At 43.8% G+C, this 16,495-nt stretch overlaps 2 protein-coding genes across 3 annotated transcripts; both read left to right on the top strand.

Moving 5' to 3' along the window:
- The first annotated feature begins 8,250 nt into the window (after positions 1–8,250).
- LOC140302857 (nuclear factor 7, brain-like) lies at positions 8,251–10,537 on the top strand. Its single transcript, XM_072381373.1, has 2 exons — positions 8,251–8,504; positions 8,603–10,537. Exon 2 carries the CDS (start codon positions 8,620–8,622, stop codon positions 10,000–10,002), a length of 1,383 nt encoding a protein of 460 aa, XP_072237474.1. The 5' UTR covers positions 8,251–8,504; positions 8,603–8,619; the 3' UTR covers positions 10,003–10,537.
- Positions 10,538–12,993: 2,456 nt separating this feature from the next.
- Positions 12,994–15,521, top strand: LOC140302856 (nuclear factor 7, brain-like). Of its 2 annotated transcripts, XM_072381372.1 has the most exons (3): positions 12,994–13,469; positions 13,568–14,722; positions 15,185–15,521. In XM_072381372.1, the coding sequence occupies exons 2-3, from the start codon at positions 13,585–13,587 to the stop codon at positions 15,259–15,261; spliced, it is 1,215 nt and encodes a 404-aa protein (XP_072237473.1). In that variant the 5' UTR covers positions 12,994–13,469; positions 13,568–13,584; the 3' UTR covers positions 15,262–15,521. The 2 variants fall into 2 exon arrangements, with proteins under 2 accessions (XP_072237473.1, XP_072237472.1); XM_072381371.1 differs by having other exon boundaries at positions 13,568–15,185.
- Positions 15,522–16,495: the final 974 nt, after the last annotated feature.

Here is a 16,495-nt window from a genome sequence, read left to right as displayed (position 1 = left end):
TATTTCTATTGGTCCAATGTATGATTCACTTCAGTTTTAGTTATAAAGCCACAAATCACAACAAGTGTCACCTCAGGACGCTTCAAAGATTCAGTCCAATTCAAGCCAATTAGAATCCAGTTCATTGTAATACAATCAAATCCAATTAATTCAAATCCAGATTAGTCCAGTTCACAGAAACAACTAAAACAGTTTCCCAGCTCAGGAAACCAACTGAAACTCCTCTCTGATCCAATCCCCGTCCTGAGCTGCACGAGGCGACTGTGGAGAGAAAAAACTCCTTTTAACAGGAAGAAACCTCCATCAGAACCAGAACCAGGAAGGGTCCATCTGCCTGGACCAGCTGGGGCTGAGAGGACAGGAAAGAGGGGACAACAAGCAGCGTAACACCAGGCCAGAGATACCTGCTGAGAGAGAGAAACAAGTTAATGACAGCAATGATGTCATCTGTACATGGAGGGAGGAGAGGTGCATCATGGGAGCTCCCCCAGCAGGCTGGGCCTATAGCAGCTTAACTATGGGATGTTTCAGGCTCACCTGAGCCGTCCCTGACTATAAGCTTTATCAGAAAGGAAAGTTTCAGCCTGATCTTAAAGGTAGAGAGGGTGTCTGCTTCCTGAAGCCAAACTGGCAGCTGGTTCCACAGAGAGGGGCCTGATAACTGAAGGCTCTGCCTCCCATTCTGCTTTTAGGGGCCTGATAACTGAAGGCTCTGCCTCCCATTCTGCTTTTAGGGGCCTGATAACTGAAGGCTCTGCCTCCCATTCTGCATTTAGGGGCCTGATAACTGAAGGCTCTGCCTCCCATTCTGCATTTAGGGGCCTGATAACTGAAGGCTCTGCCTCCCATTCTGCTTTTAGGGGCCTGATAACTGAAGGCTCTGCCTCCCATTCTGCTTTTAGGGGCCTGATAACTGAAGGCTCTGCCTCCCATTCTGCTTTTAGGGGCCTGATAACTGAAGGCTCTGCCTCCCATTCTGCTTTTAGGGGCCTGATAACTGAAGGCTCTGCCTCCCATTCTGCTTTTAGGGGCCTGATAACTGAAGGCTCTGCCTCCCATTCTGCTTTTAGGGGCCTGATAACTGAAGGCTCTGCCTCCCATTCTGCTTTTAGGGGCCTGATAACTGAAGGCTCTGCCTCCCATTCTGCATTTAGGGGCCTGATAACTGAAGGCTCTGCCTCCCATTCTGCTTTTAGGGGCCTGATAACTGAAGGCTCTGCCCCCCATTCTGCTTTTAGGGGCCTGATAACTGAAGGCTCTGCCTCCCATTCTGCTTTTAGGGGCCTGATAACTGAAGGCTCTGCCTCCCATTCTGCTTTTAGGGGCCTGATAACTGAAGGCTCTGCCTCCCATTCTGCTTTTAGGGGCCTGATAACTGAAGGCTCTGCCTCCCATTCTGCTTTTAGGGGCCTGTTAACTGAAGGCTCTGCCTCCCATTCTGCTTTTAGGGGCCTGATAACTGAAGGCTCTGCCTCCCATTCTGCTTTTAGAAACTCTGGGAACCACAAGGAAACCTGCAGCCTGAGAGCAAAGTGCTCTGTTGGGGAAATATCCAACTGTGAGATCTTTAAGATGTGATGGAGCTCGGTCATTAAGAGCTTTATATGTGAGGAGAAGAATCTTAGATTCTGTTCTGAATCTAACAGGGAGCCAATGAAGAGAAGCTAAAACTGGAGAAACATGATCTCTGCTGTTAGATCTCAGCAGATCTCTGGCTGCAGGGTTTTGGATCAGCTGGAGGCTTTTCAGAGAGTCTGTGGGACAGAACAATAATAAAGAATTACAGTAGTTCAGTCCTGAAGGAACAGATGCATGGAGCAGTTTCTCTGCTCTGAGACAGGATGGTCCTGATTTTAACAACATTACGAAGGTGAAAGAAGGCAGAAACGTGTTTTATATGTGGGTCAAAGGTCAGATCCTGGTCAGAAATAACTCAAAGGTTCCTCACTGTAGGACCAGAAGCTGAGGAAACACCATCTGAGTAACTTTATAGCTATAATTAATAAATGCTTAAATAAAGTAACTCGAGAACGTTGGTGGACATTTATGTCCTCAGTGTTTCCTGCCGGAGGAAGCTGTTCACACACACCGATGAAACCACAACAAACAAGAGTGTGTGTGGTTTAAGGCCGTCATGTGTTCTGTTGCCTCACATCAAAGCTGCTCAGCTCCACATGCACAGACATGAACCCCATCTCAGCGTTTCCCAGCAGATCCTCACAGTCGAACCTTTTCAGGATCAGATCCAGTTTGATTCCTCTGCAGGCAGAAAGACTGAGAATCAACCAGAAGCCCTGACAATAAACCGAAGAGACTTAAAACTGTTCCACAGACTGAGATGGGAACATTTTACTGGTTTAAACTGAACTCTCAGGTGAGATCCACATAAAGACGTCCAACAGAAGGAATCAGAGCACAGCAGGAAGCTTCCACATGTTTCTTAGTGGCATTAATAATAATAAAAAGTATTTGGCACAGAAATAAGAAGCTAGTCTTCACTTTAAGCTTTTAGCAGGTCAAAAACATTAAAAACAGACACATGAATAATATGAGAAGTGGATTCACCTGAAAACACACTTTAGAGAAGCCATAAACTCAGTTTAATCTCTGCAGAGCCACATGTGTAAAATAAAAACAGAAGAAGCCACATCTGTTTATAGGCTGTAACATTTGTTTAATTATTCAGAGAGAAAAACTCTCATCTTCTGCAAACCCAAACTTATACAACCCTCACAGTCTGAGCCACATCTGACAGATGTTCTGCAGCTGCTTATTCCCCACATCTGATCAATAACTCTGATTGGTTCACTCAGTGTGTTTTGGTTGTCGGGCTAAAGCAACCAGTTTGTGGAGTCCCCCTCAGTGCTGCCATCTGCTGGACAGGAGCAGTGTTGCATCCTATTAGAACAGCTGCCACTTTTATCTTATTTAATGTTTCATTGAGACTCATTTTCAAGAGAAAGAGATGAATGAGATGAGATGACGACCCGCTGCATTACGCTTTAAAAAAATAAAGAACTTGAATTTAAACTAAATTTATCTGACTTACATTCATCTTTTTCATATAATCAATGCATAGATCTATGCTTTTATTGTGAAATGCAGCCTGCCTGACTACAGCAGCCCAGGTCGAGAGCAGGGAAACGAGTGGATGCTTTTTCCCCGGGACTGACCCCCTTTCCAGGAGAGCAGCTAAAGCCTTGAGCTGGACATACTGAAGGATGTGTGGAGGGGAAGAGAAGTTAGCACCATCCAGGATGTTGTGTTCATCCTGCAAACCTTGCAGCCTCAAACCCGCTCCGTGCTGCCAGAGAAGCTCATTGAGCTCCAGCTACCAGTGATTTGATCATGTGGAGCGATGATAATAACAGTAATGTGGCCTTAGCCATTGTGCGTACTCCCAATGAAGCTGTGAAAAGGGACATTATTGTCCCCTTTACCGCAGTAAATCAGTCTGCAGACTACAATCAGACACCCCATTTGAGATATTTGTGTATTTTTGGCTGTAGGTCTGTTAAAAGGCCCATACAGCTTCCTATTGATTCATGAAGATGTATAAATTTACAACAAAGTTGTCTAAACATTTTAGTGCAAGAGAAAAAAAGAAAAGGAGATATGAAACTGAACGTGCCTTTAAAGTTTGCAGTAAAATGTAACGTTTGCTTTCACACCGACCGTCTTCTTTACGAAGTCACGGGACTACAGACGACAGCTTTCTGAGAAGGAAGTCAAAGAGAGAGGGGCACGGCGGCCAAGAGGAGACAGACGGACTAACGAGTCATACCTTAAATCCAACAGATCCAAATCGAAATGAATCTTCTGCTCCGAATGAGCGAAACGGATTTTAGGGACAAACTGGCAACTAAGCCATTTTGACGCGACCGATAGCTATTTGAGGACAGAAAATAAAATGCGATGAGGTGCAGTTGCCACAGCAAACCTGTAAAAGGGAAAGTTAGCCCACTAACCTTTGAGATCCAGATCCAACCTGTAAAGTGTCATACCTTAGACCAGGGGTCGGGAACCTTTTTGACTAAGAAAGCCATGAAAGCAAAAAATTTGGAAATTTATTTCAATGAGAGCCATATAATATATTTTAGTAGCTCTCGGCACGCTTTCTTTCTGCTGTCTCCTGCCGGGTATTTTGATGCAAAGGTAGCATGGCGCGTGTCGAAGTGCCGCTTTACATTCGACCGTTTCATCGATGTAATTTTGTCTTTGCAAATTAGACACACCGCAGAATTTGCTCTCTCCACAAAGGCGAATTCTTCAGTCCATTCGGCCTGAAATGTACGATACTCGTCATCTTTTTTTCTTTTCGCCATCTTCTTCGTCGAAGGGTTAGCTTTGAGCTAATGACCGAGCAGACTGATTCAAAAGGGGCCGTTTACCTGTTTTACGCTGCCAACGTAGTCCAGTATCATCCAATTAAAATAATGGACAATTGCTCCTGCAGCCCTGAACAGGACATGAAAAATCGATGGATGGATTAAAACAAGTGAGAATATTTAGTTTTATCTGCGAGCCAAATGCAATCATCAAAAGAGCCACACCTGGCTCGCGAGCCATAGGTTCCCGACCCCTGGTTTAGATCCGCGTTCCAAATGGAAATTCTGCTCCAAATTAATCAAAGCCGATTTTCGGGAAAAAGTGGCAAATAAGCCATTTTGACGCGACCGATAGCTACTTTTGGACAAATTGAAATGAGGTCATCAAACAACAAACCTGTAAAAAAAGTAAACCTGACCAATAACATTTGGGAGTACCTGTAAAAAAAGAAAAGGTCCAGATCCAACCTGTAAACAATCCTAATCTCACAGTGGCGTACCTTAGATCCTAGTTCCAAATCGAAATTCTGCTCCAAATTAATCGACACCGATTTTACGGACAAACTGGCAACTAAGCCATTTAGAGACGACCGATAGCTATTTTTGGAAATACAATGTATTAAGATGGGGTCCAGTACCTGTAAAAAAGTCAACAGAAACAAATACAACCTGAAAACAATGCTAACGGACACAAACCGGAAACTAATTCAAATCAAGGCACAGAGGATAGAAAGAGAGGCATGGCAGCAAACCCCAGAAGAAACATGGCGCTTACTGGTTGTAGATCTTCAGACCTTCTGCCTGTGGACGAAGGAAAAAGAAGGTTAAGTTTTACAGAAGCAGTTTGTGTCTCGACTGGGTTCAGAGATTTATTCAAACTGAGACATGAGAGTTTTTTAGATCTTTTAATTGGTTTTGAAGCTCCATTTTGTTTAGAAGTTTTAATGTGACCATTAAGCTACAGACACTGGATGCTTTCATGTTACAGCTCTAAACCGGAAAATATATCATCGCGACTTCTGCTGCCCGTGACGTCACCAGGAAGCGAAATGGCGGTTCTAGCAAAAGCTGTGAGAAAGCTTTAAGAATCCCGGGACTTTTTTTAATATGACAACAAGTGTCTTGTTGTGCGGAAAAAGACAATATATGCGGCTTGCTTCTCAAGGAGAAACCCCCCCCCCACACACACACACACACACACACACAGACACAAATCTCAAACTCCATTTCAGAAGCTTGCACAAGGCAGCTAATGCTGACAACCAAAACAAGCTAGCTTCCTGTCCCGAAAGAAAACAACAAGTGTTACCTTCTGTACTCGGTTTCTCTTGTGAATGAAAAATAAGGTTACCTTTGTAACCTCCAATAACTAGTTCCATAAACTTCTAATTTATCAGCTTCTAAAAATCAGCTGTATTTACGTATTTTGCGGTCTTAAAGCTGCAAAATTAAATTCTGTTAACAGGCAGGTGTGCTTGATAAACACACATAGAAAAAACGCTTTTTTTAAAATCAACATCAGCCAGAAACAATATTGTGTCCAAATAAAACGGACACAACTCGGTTCGGCCGCGTCTGATGACGCCATTAGTTTAGGTCTCAGTGGCACCAGCTGATATAAATTCCCGCCAATTTCGCGCAGATACTAGAGGGACGTGGCTACAGGGCGGCCATCTTGGTACGGTGCTCCTACAGTACATTGTATCTATGGATGAATGATGTTTCTACACAGTAAAAGTGATCATAAATCACTCAGTTGTCAAGCTATATTCATGAGGTTTGCTTGTCAAACGTCATAGATATACACAGACAGATATAAAACGAAAATAACCCAGAAAACGTTGAGGTGTATTCAGGTCTTTATTTAAAGAACCTACATAAAATATTCAAATTTGTATTTCCATTTTTCCTGAGGAGCATTCGAGCCTGTCTTTCAGCTCTTGTGAGATCCTCTTGTGAGAAGAGTGTGCACATTTTTCTGCTATTCCTCTTCTCGCGCACCAGACTCTCAACTCCAGCCAGAGTTTCACTGAGTCTGGCCTTTAGAACAGTGGGAGAAGCAGGCAAAGCATGATAGTGGTCATAGAGGAAAAAGGGATGGAAATATCTGGTGATGTTTATATCTCATCACTCACTGATGGAGCTGGCCCATAATTTCATCCCTCAGTCCCACTGTTTGCACCCCAGATATGAGCTAAACTGTCTAAGTGACTGGGATATATCACAGTTTGTTTTATTGTGTACTTCAGTGTATTTCAGTGTGTCTAAAATGAGTGGCAGAGAGCAAATGCAATACAGGTTTTAATATGACCTGATGACCTATGATCTTTGTCACGTTTTTCGGCGCGCTACTCGTCCCGCAGCGAAGGTCCGACTAAAATAAAAAACACATGGCTGCGTGCGCGCCGATGGGCAGAAGTGTGCTATTACTTTTCACTCTCATTACTCGAAAGGAATAGCGGATAAATTGGAAAAAGCGGGCAAATTGTCAATGGGAAAATGAATGGAGAAGGCCTAAAAGAGGCAGTTTGGGGCTCGAAGAGAACAGAACAGAACAGATTAACAGGTTCATGCTAGCCCCTGATGAGACAAATGCGCGTGATAGCGTGCACTAACTCATAATTGGAGGCCTCGTAACTCAGCCATACAGCGTCACACACACATCATTCAAAGTTTGTGTGTGACAGGAAAGACTCAGCTTTAACTGTGGTAAAGGGCTTGTTAATAGCTTATACAGCTTTGACACAACGGCAGTTTACGTTTTAGGTGTCCAGAGGAGGTCGTCTCATGCCGCTCACACTGTAACTCTCACTCTAAAAATCTTTAAAAAGAAATTTCTCAAACAAATTCCTCTCACGTCCAAAATATCTGCCTGATCTGGATAAATTATACATCAAAACGTAGGTATTTTAGTTGTATTTCACCCAATGTGACTGTCATTGAGCTTGGCCTCACAGATTTCTCACAAATCCCCTCTGAGCGCAGAGAGGGAACATTCCATCCCATTATAAAACGGCCGAGCCCTGAAATCAGTCAGAAAACTCATTTTAAAACTGCCATAATAAAGGAGCCACGGGGGGTAGAAGAATACAAATGACACCGCTGGCTTCCCCCGTCCCTTCTGGCGCTCACGGTGAAAGAATTATTCGGATACGACTTCTACTTTTCGAACAGCAACCGTTTGTTCCAGACTTGTTCCTCAATATGGAAACCCCATGATTTTAAGGGGACAAAGTGAGGTGCAGATTTGGCAGTTGGCAGTCACAGCTGTTGCCCATAGCAACTAATGCTGACCACACCCAAGATGGCTGCCCTGTTCTATCACAGCTGATGAAGCCAGAGCCAAGATGGCGAATGAGGGCAGAGCCAAGATGGCTGATGAGGTCAGAGTAAACATAGCAGCAGAAGGGCAGCAGCAGGGCAGCAGCAGGGCAGCAGAAGGGCAGGAGCAGGGCTGGTTTGGGCTGCTCATGTGTAAAGCCACTTCTTCAAAACTGCCTTTCACTCATGGGATGGAGTAGAGTTGTGGTCTCATTCTGCACATTAGGATAAAGCTTGATCACTTACTCCCAACCGGAATGCTTTTATGGGCTTCAGACGGACACTTCGTCAGTCACCTGGCTTTAAGGCAGCGACTCTGCTGCTGCTGCTGATTTAACCTGTGAATTATTGATGACACGAGACAGGACCGCAGCACTATAATACAACCTGTTATCTTCATTACTTGCAGGAGTTTTTAAAATACAGATAGTTATGATTAGCTACAACCAACTATAGCCAGCTTCAGTCAAGTACAATTAGTTGCATTTTGTACCACAACAATCACAGTTTAGTTATGAGCTGCATCACAACTAAATGTTTTACATTCTTCTTAATGTCTGTTGATCTGAACTGTGCAGATAAAGATATAAAACCTGCTGATCATTAACTTCCACAGCTGCTGGCAGGTTTATCTCTGAACTCTGGAACGAACACACCTTAGTTCAGGGAAGGTTTAAGCTCCACCTGACTCAGCTGAGACGAAGCAGGAAACAGTCAGAGATTCTTCTTCACTACAGAGAGACACACAGACGATCAGATTCAGCTTCAGACCAAACTCACAGCTTCCTCTGAGTGAGTCCAGCTGCAGGAGAGAGAAGTGGAAACTTCAAGCTGCTCACACTCCACACACTGAAGGTGAGTTTGACCAAAAACACCACAAACACTCAGTTTGAGGAAGTCAGTAGAGCTGGGAGGGGAGCCATGGCTGACTGTGTTCTGTCTGCTGTTTTCAGCTTCACTCAGAGACTAAATGGCTTCCAGATCAGAGGAAGATTTCTGCTGTTCGGTCTGTCGTGAGATCTACAGAGATCCAGTTCTTCTGTCCTGTAGCCACAGCTTCTGTAGAGACTGTCTGAGGAGCTGGTGGAGAGAGAAACCAACACAACCGTGTCCAGTTTGTAGGAAAATATCTGTGACAGAACCACCCTGTAACCTGGTGTTGAGGAATCTGTGTGAGTCCTTCGTACAGGACAGAGATCAGAGAGCTTCAGAGGCTCTCTGCAGTCTGCACTCTGAGAAACTCAAACTCTTCTGTCTGGACCATCAGCAGCCAGTTTGTATCATCTGCAGAGATTCAGAGAAACACACCAACCACAGAATCAGACCCATCGAAGAAGCTGCACGACAACACAAGAAGGAGCTCCAGAAATCTCTGGAACCCTTAAAGGAGAAACTGGAGCTCCAGAAGAAAGTTACAGAGAAGTTTGATCAAACAGCAGAACACATTAAGGTCCAGGCCCGACACACAGAGACGCAGATTAAGGAGCAGTTTAAGAAGCTTCGCCGGTTTTTAGCAGAGGAAGAGGAGGCCAGGCTGGCTGCACTGAGGGAGGAAGAGGAGCAGAAGAGTGGGATGATGAAGGAGAAGATGGAGGCTCTGAGCAGAGAGATGGCAGCTCTTTCAGACACAGTCAGAGCCACAGAGGAGGAGCTGAGAGCTGAAGACGTCTCATTCCTGAACCACTACAAGGCTGCAGCGGAAAGAGTCCAGCGCTGCCCCCTGCTGGATGATCCACAGCTGCACTCAGGAGCTCTGATAGACCAGGCCAAACATCTGGGCAACCTGGCCTTCAACATCTGGAACAACATGAAGGACATGGTCTGCTACACTCCTCTCATTATGGACCCAAACACTGCTGGTTCAAAGCTCATCCTGTCTGAGGATCTGACCGCTGTGAGAGGAGGAGATGAACAGGACCTTCCTGATAATCCAGAGAGGTTTGATTTTCACTGCTCTGTCCTGAGTTCTGAGGGCTTTAACTCAGGGACTCACAGCTGGGATGTTGAGGTTGGAGACAGTAAATACTGGGTACTTGGTCTGTTAGCAGAGTCTGTCAAGAGGAAGGGAATCATAAAGTCTGGATTGTGGATAATTTGGCTCAATGAAGGTAAATACAAAGCTTTGTCACCACCAGCTGAATCCACTCTTCTGTCAGTACCAGAGAAGCCTCGGAGGATCAGAGTGAATCTGGACTGGAACAAAGGAAAGCTGAAGTTCTCTGATCTTGATACAAACACACACATACACACCTTCACACACACTTTCACTGAGAAGATGTTTCCATATATTGAGACTGATAATAAAGTGAAGATGTTACCGCTGAAGGTCTCAGTGACAAGGAAATGGATCTGATGTGTTCAGCATGAAGAACACAGTTCACATGAGACTTTATTGATCTGTTTGAAACTCAATGTTTTCATCTTCAAACAGGAACATTTTAGATGTATTGATCTGATCTGTCAGCAGAGCTGCTGTTTGACTTTAAACTCTGTGTTCAGTTCAGTTTGATCAGTTTCATATAATCTGGTTAATAATCTGAACTGATGAAACATCAATAATCTGTATTTTCCAGGTAAATTGACATGTTTTTCTGCCTTTATAATGAGGGATGCTCTGATCGCTCAGCTGGTCATCATCAGATCAGACTGATCAGAGAAATGTGATTATTCTAAATGAGATAAACTCATCACAGACATCTGAATATAACATGTATATATAGATATAATATGGATCATATATGTGGAACAAACTCCCAGATAACTGCAGGTCTGCATCAACTCTTCTTCTTTTAAATCAAACATGAAGACTTTCCTGTTCACTGCATTTAATGAGCAGGAATCATTTGGCCTGGAGGACTTTGATGGATAACTTTCACTGAGCTGTACTTCTCTGTTTTATTTCCTTTTTTAACTGTAAACTTTGTTTGGAAAGATTTTATGTTCTATATAAAAGAAGCTTCTATCAGCTGCTGTAACAGGAAGAGTGGCAGAGATTCTCAGAGCAGCCCACATGTTGGATAAACTTCTGTCAGCTTCTTCTCATGTTATATTCTTTGATGGCAGCTCTGGAAAATGATGCATTTCCACTGCAAGTTGTGTGCCATCAACATCTGTCTGTGTGCACGAGTCAGAGCAGCACTCAGGGTTTAATAGTGCTGCAGCAGCTCTTCTTTTTGCATGTAAGGGAAGTTAAGGAGCCTCCAAACTTATCATTCAACATTTAGTTTCCTTTTTTTCAAGGTGTCTCTTCTAAAGGCTCATCTGGAGACTCGTAACCAAAGTACCTTTGTGTGGTTTTTAATGGAAAATGAACTCTTATGTAAAATGTATTGAGTGTTACTGTGTATAACCTGCAGATGACCTTGTTGCAACATACCAACATATCCCGTGTCTCTTTTCTCCCAAGAACATTTTGTGCTCTTTATATGACAAAATAAAACCTGAGAACTGAAAGAGGGCAGAGTGCACATCATCTATATCATAGAAATTTCTTCAAATCTAATCTCTGCATATCCATAAAGGACAATTTTTGTGAACTGAAGCTGTGCTGAGGATCAGCAGCAGGTTCCTCTGCTGGGCCTTTTAAACCAGGATGTCAGTGTCGAGGGTCCAATCCAGGTCATTTTAGACTTTAGATCCCTGAAACTTGAATTTCTAGCAATTATTTATTGATTATTTTTATTATCTAGTCGTACTAACAATGATCCATAAATATGAGGATGAGCGTGAGCCGGTGACAACACTAGAGTTCACTTATTATGGGTGCCAATGCCAAAGGCAGGGCACACATATTACTATTGCTCATACTTATTATTCTCCCGCTTCCGTCACGTTTTTCGGCGCGCTACTCCTCCCGCAGCGAAGGTCCGACTAAAATAAAAAACACATGGCTGCGTGCGCGCCGATGGGCAGAAGTGTGCTATTACTTTTCTCTCTCATTACTCGAAAGGAATAGCGGATAAATGGGAAAAAGCGGGCAAATTGTCAATGGGAAAATGAATGGAGAAGGCCTAAAAGAGGCAGTTTGGGGCTCGAAGAGAACAGAACAGAACAGATTAACAGGTTCATGCCAGCCCCTGATGAGACAAATGCGCGTGATAGCGTGCACTAACTCATAATTGGAGGCCTCGTAACTCAGCCATACAGCGTCACACACACATCATTCAAAGTTTGTGTGTGACAGGAAAGACTCAGCTTTAACTGTGGTAAAGGGCTTGTTAATAGCTTATACAGCTTTGATACAACGGCAGTTTACGTTTTAGGTGTCCAGAGGAGGTCGTCTCATGCCGCTCACACTGTAACTCTCACTCTAAAAATCTTTAAAAAGAAATTTCTCAAACAAATTCCTCTCACGTCCAAAATATCTGCCTGATCTGGATAAATTATACATCAAAACGTAGGTATTTTAGTTGTATTTCACCCAATGTGACTGTCATTGTGCTTGGCCTCACAGATTTCTCACAAATCCCCTCTGAGCGAAGAGAGGGAACATTCCATCCCATTATAAAACGGCCGAGCCCTGAAATCAGTCAGAAAACTCATTTTAAAACTGCCATAATAAAGGAGCCACGGGGGGTAGAAGAATACAAATGACACCGCTGGCTTCCCCCGTCCCTTCTGGCGCTCACGGTGAAAGAATTATTCGGATACGACTTCTACTTTTCGAACAGCGACCGTTTGTTCCAGACTTGTGCCTCAATATGAAAACCCCATGATTTTAAGGGGACAAAGTGAGGTGCAGAATTCTCAGTTGGCAGTTGGCAGTCACAGCTGTTGCCCATAGCAACTAATGCTGACCACACCCAAGATTGCTGCCCTGTTCTATCACAGCTGATGAAGCCAGAGCCAAGATGGCTGATGAGGGCAGAGCCAAGATGGCTGATGAGGGCAGAGTAAACATAGCAGCAGAAGGGCAGCAGCAGGGCAGCAGAAGGGCAGGAGCAGGGCTGGTTTGGGCTGCTCATGTGTAAAGCCACTTCTTCAAAACTGCCTTTCACTCATGGGATGGAGTAGAGTTGTGGTCTCATTCTGCACATTAGGATAAAGCTTGATCACTTACTCCCAACCGGAATGCTTTTATGGGCTTCAGACGGACACTTCGTCAGTCACCTGGCTTTAAGGCAGCGACTCTGCTGCTGCTGCTGATTTAACCTGTGAATTATTGATGACACGAGACAGGACCGCAGCACTATAATACAACCTGTTATCTTCATTACTTGCAGGAGTTTCTAAAATACAGATAGTTATGATTAGCTACAACCAACTATAGCCAGCTTCAGTCAAGTACAATTAGTTGCATTTTGTACCACAACAATCACATTGTTTCAGCTGCATCTTGTGTCTTGGTCTCACACACACTCACAGACACTGATGTTGTTTCTGGTAATTTGGTATGTTTACTGTGATTAAAAACAGCTGGTTGCAAACATCTTAACCTCCATGTCTGCTCTTGCTGAGTTCAGCTGCTGATTCTTGTTTTTAACAGTTTGAATGTGAGCTGCATCACAACTAAATGTTTTACAACCTTCATAGAGTTTGTCGTTCTGAACTGTGCAGAAAAAGTCATGAATGTCATCCTGCTGGCAGCCATGGAATGAAACACACCTTAGTTACAGGTGAGGCAGCAGGTCTAACAGGTTTAAGCTCCACCTGACTCAGCTGAGACGAAGCAGGAAACAGTCAGAGATTCTTCTTCACTACAGAGAGACACACAGACGATCAGATTCAGCTTCAGACCAAACTCACAGCTTCCTCTGAGTGAGTCCAGCTGCAGGAGAGAGAAGTGGAAACTTCAAGCTGCTCACACTCCACACACTGAAGGTGAGTTTGACCAAAAACACCACAAACACTCAGTTTGAGGAAGTCAGTAGAGCTGGGAGGGGAGCCATGGCTGACTGTGTTCTGTCTGCTGTTTTCAGCTTCACTCAGAGACTAAATGGCTTCCAGATCAGAGGAAGATTTCTGCTGTTCGGTCTGTCATGAGATCTACAGAGATCCAGTTCTTCTGTCCTGTAGCCACAGCTTCTGTAGAGACTGTCTGAGGAGCTGGTGGAGAGAGAAACCAACACAAGAGTGTCCAGTTTGTAGGAAAATATCTGTGACAGAACCACCCTGTAACCTGGTGTTGAGGAATCTGTGTGAGTCCTTCATACAGGACAGAGATCAGAGAGCTTCAGAGGCTCTCTGCAGTCTGCACTCTGAGAAACTCAAACTCTTCTGTCTGGACCATCAGCAGCCAGTTTGTCTCATCTGCAGAGATTCAGAGAAACACACCAACCACAGAATCAGACCCATCGATGAAGCTGCACGACAACACAAGAAGGAGCTCCAGAAATCTCTGAAATCCTTAAAGAAGAAACTGAAGCTCAAGAAGAAAGTTACAGAGAAGTTTGATCAAACAGCAGAACACATTAAGGTCCAGGCCCGACACACAGAGACGCAGATTAAGGAGCAGTTTAAGAAGCTTCGCCGGTTTTTAGCAGAGGAAGAGGAGGCCAGGCTGGCTGCACTGAGGGAGGAAGAGGAGCAGAAGAGTGGGATGATGAAGGAGAAGATGGAGGCTCTGAGCAGAGAGATGGCAGCTCTTTCAGACACAGTCAGAGCCACAGAGGAGGAGCTGAGAGCTGAAGACGTCTCATTCCTGAACCACTACAAGGCTGCAGCGGAAAGAGTCCAGCGCTGCCCCCTGCTGGATGATCCACAGCTGCACTCAGGAGCTCTGATAGACCAGGCCAAACATCTGGGCAACCTGGCCTTCAACATCTGGAACAAGATGAAGGACATGGTCTGCTACACTCCTCTCATTATGGACCCAAACACTGCTAGTTCAGAGCTCATCCTGTCTGAGGATCTGACCGCTGTGAGACGAGGAGAGAAACAGAACCTTCCTGATAATCCAGAGAGGTTTGATTTTCATCGCTCTGTCCTGAGTTCTGAGGGCTTTAACTCAGGGACTCACAGCTGGGATGTTGAGGTTGGAGACATTACAGTCTGGGTACTTGGTGTGAAAGCAGAGTCTGCCGACAGGAAGGGAGACATAAAGTCTGGATTTTGGATGATTGGGCTCAATGAAGGTAAATACAAAGCTTTGTCACCAGCTGAATCCACTCTTCTGTCAGTACCAGCAAAGCCTCGGAGGATCAGAGTGAATCTGGACTGGAACAAAGGAAAGCTGAAGTTCTCTGATCTTGATACAAACAGACACATACACACCTTCACACACACTTTCACTGAGAAGATGTTTCCATTTATAGCCACTGATAATAAAGTGAAGATGTTACCGCTGAAGGTCTCAGTGACAGTGGAACAGATCTGATGTGTTCAGCATGAAGAACACAGTTCACATGAGACTTTATTGATCTGTTTGAAACTCAATGTTTTCATCTTCAAACAGGAACATTTTAGATGTATTGATCTGATCTGTCAGCAGAGCTGCTGTTTGACTTTAAACTCTGTGTTCAGTTCAGTTTGATCAGTTTCATATAATCTGGTTAATAATCTGAACTGATGAAACATCAATAATCTGTATTTTCCAGGTAAATTGACATGTTTTTCTGCCTTTATAATGAGGGATGCTCTGATCGCTCAGCTGGTCATCATCAGATCAGACTGATCAGAGAAATGGGATTATTCTAAATGAGATAAACTCATCACAGACATCTGAATATAACATGTATATATAGATATAATATGGATCATATATGTGGAACAAACTCCCAGATAACTGCAGGTCTGCATCAACTCTTCTTCTTTTAAATCAAACATGAAGACTTTCCTGTTCACTGCATTTAATGAGCAGGAATCATTTGGCCTGGAGGACTTTGATGGATAACTTTCCCTGAGCTGTACTTCTCTGTTTTATTTCCTTTTTTAACTGTAAACTTTGTTTGGAAAGATTTTATGTTCTATATAAAAGAAGCTTCTATCAGCTGCTGTAACAGGAAGAGTGGCAGAGATTCTCAGAGCAGCCCACATGTTGGATAAACTTCTGTCAGCTTCTTCTCATGTTATATTCTTTGATGGCAGCTCTGGAAAATGATGCATTTCCACTGCAAGTTGTGTGCCATCAACATCTGTCTGTGTGCACGAGTCAGAGCAGCACTCAGGGTTTAATAGTGCTGCAGCAGCTCTTCTTTTTGCATGTAAAGGAAGTTAAGGAGCCTCCAAACTTATCATTCAACATTTAGTTTCTTTTTTTTCAAGGTTCCTCTTCTAAAGGCTCATCTGGAGACTCGTAACCAAAGTTCCTTTGTGTGGTTTTTAATGGAAAATGAACTCTTATGTAAAATGTATTGAGTGTTACTGTGTATAACCTGCAGATGACCTTGTTGCAACATACCAACATATCCCGTGTCTCTTTTCTCCCAAGAACATTTTGTGCTCTTTATATGACAAAATAAAACCTGAGAACTGAAAGAGGGCAGAGTGCATATCATCTATATCATAGAAATTCCTTCAAATCTAATCTCTGCATATCCATAAAGGACAATTTTTGTGAACTGAAGCTGTGCTGAGGATCAGCAGCAGGTTCCTCTGCTGGGCCTTTTAAACCAGGATGTCAGTGTCGAGGGTCCAATCCAGGTCATTTTAGACTTTAGATCCCTGAAACTTGAATTTCCAGCATCATTACTGCATCATCACCCACCTGCAGTGGTCCAGCAGGGGACCTGTGATGGTCTGCAGGTGCACCAGCGCCGGTCTTTTAAAGGACTCCATGATGAATGAGAAGATGAAGATGAATTGGTTTCAAACCTCCTTCCTCATGATCCTCAACCATTGCATCTTTTTAAAAAGGTTTGTGTTTTATTTCACAAAAAGTCATTAAATTAGACCTAATTTATGACAAT

This window comes from Leuresthes tenuis, unplaced genomic scaffold, assembly GCF_036924035.1.
Source record: "Leuresthes tenuis unplaced genomic scaffold, fLeuTen1.0.hap1 SCAF_3, whole genome shotgun sequence".
Taxonomy (NCBI): Eukaryota; Metazoa; Chordata; class Actinopteri; order Atheriniformes; family Atherinopsidae; genus Leuresthes; species Leuresthes tenuis.
The sequence above is the reverse complement of the archived record's forward strand: the minus strand, read 5'-3'. Positions and strand labels throughout refer to the sequence as shown.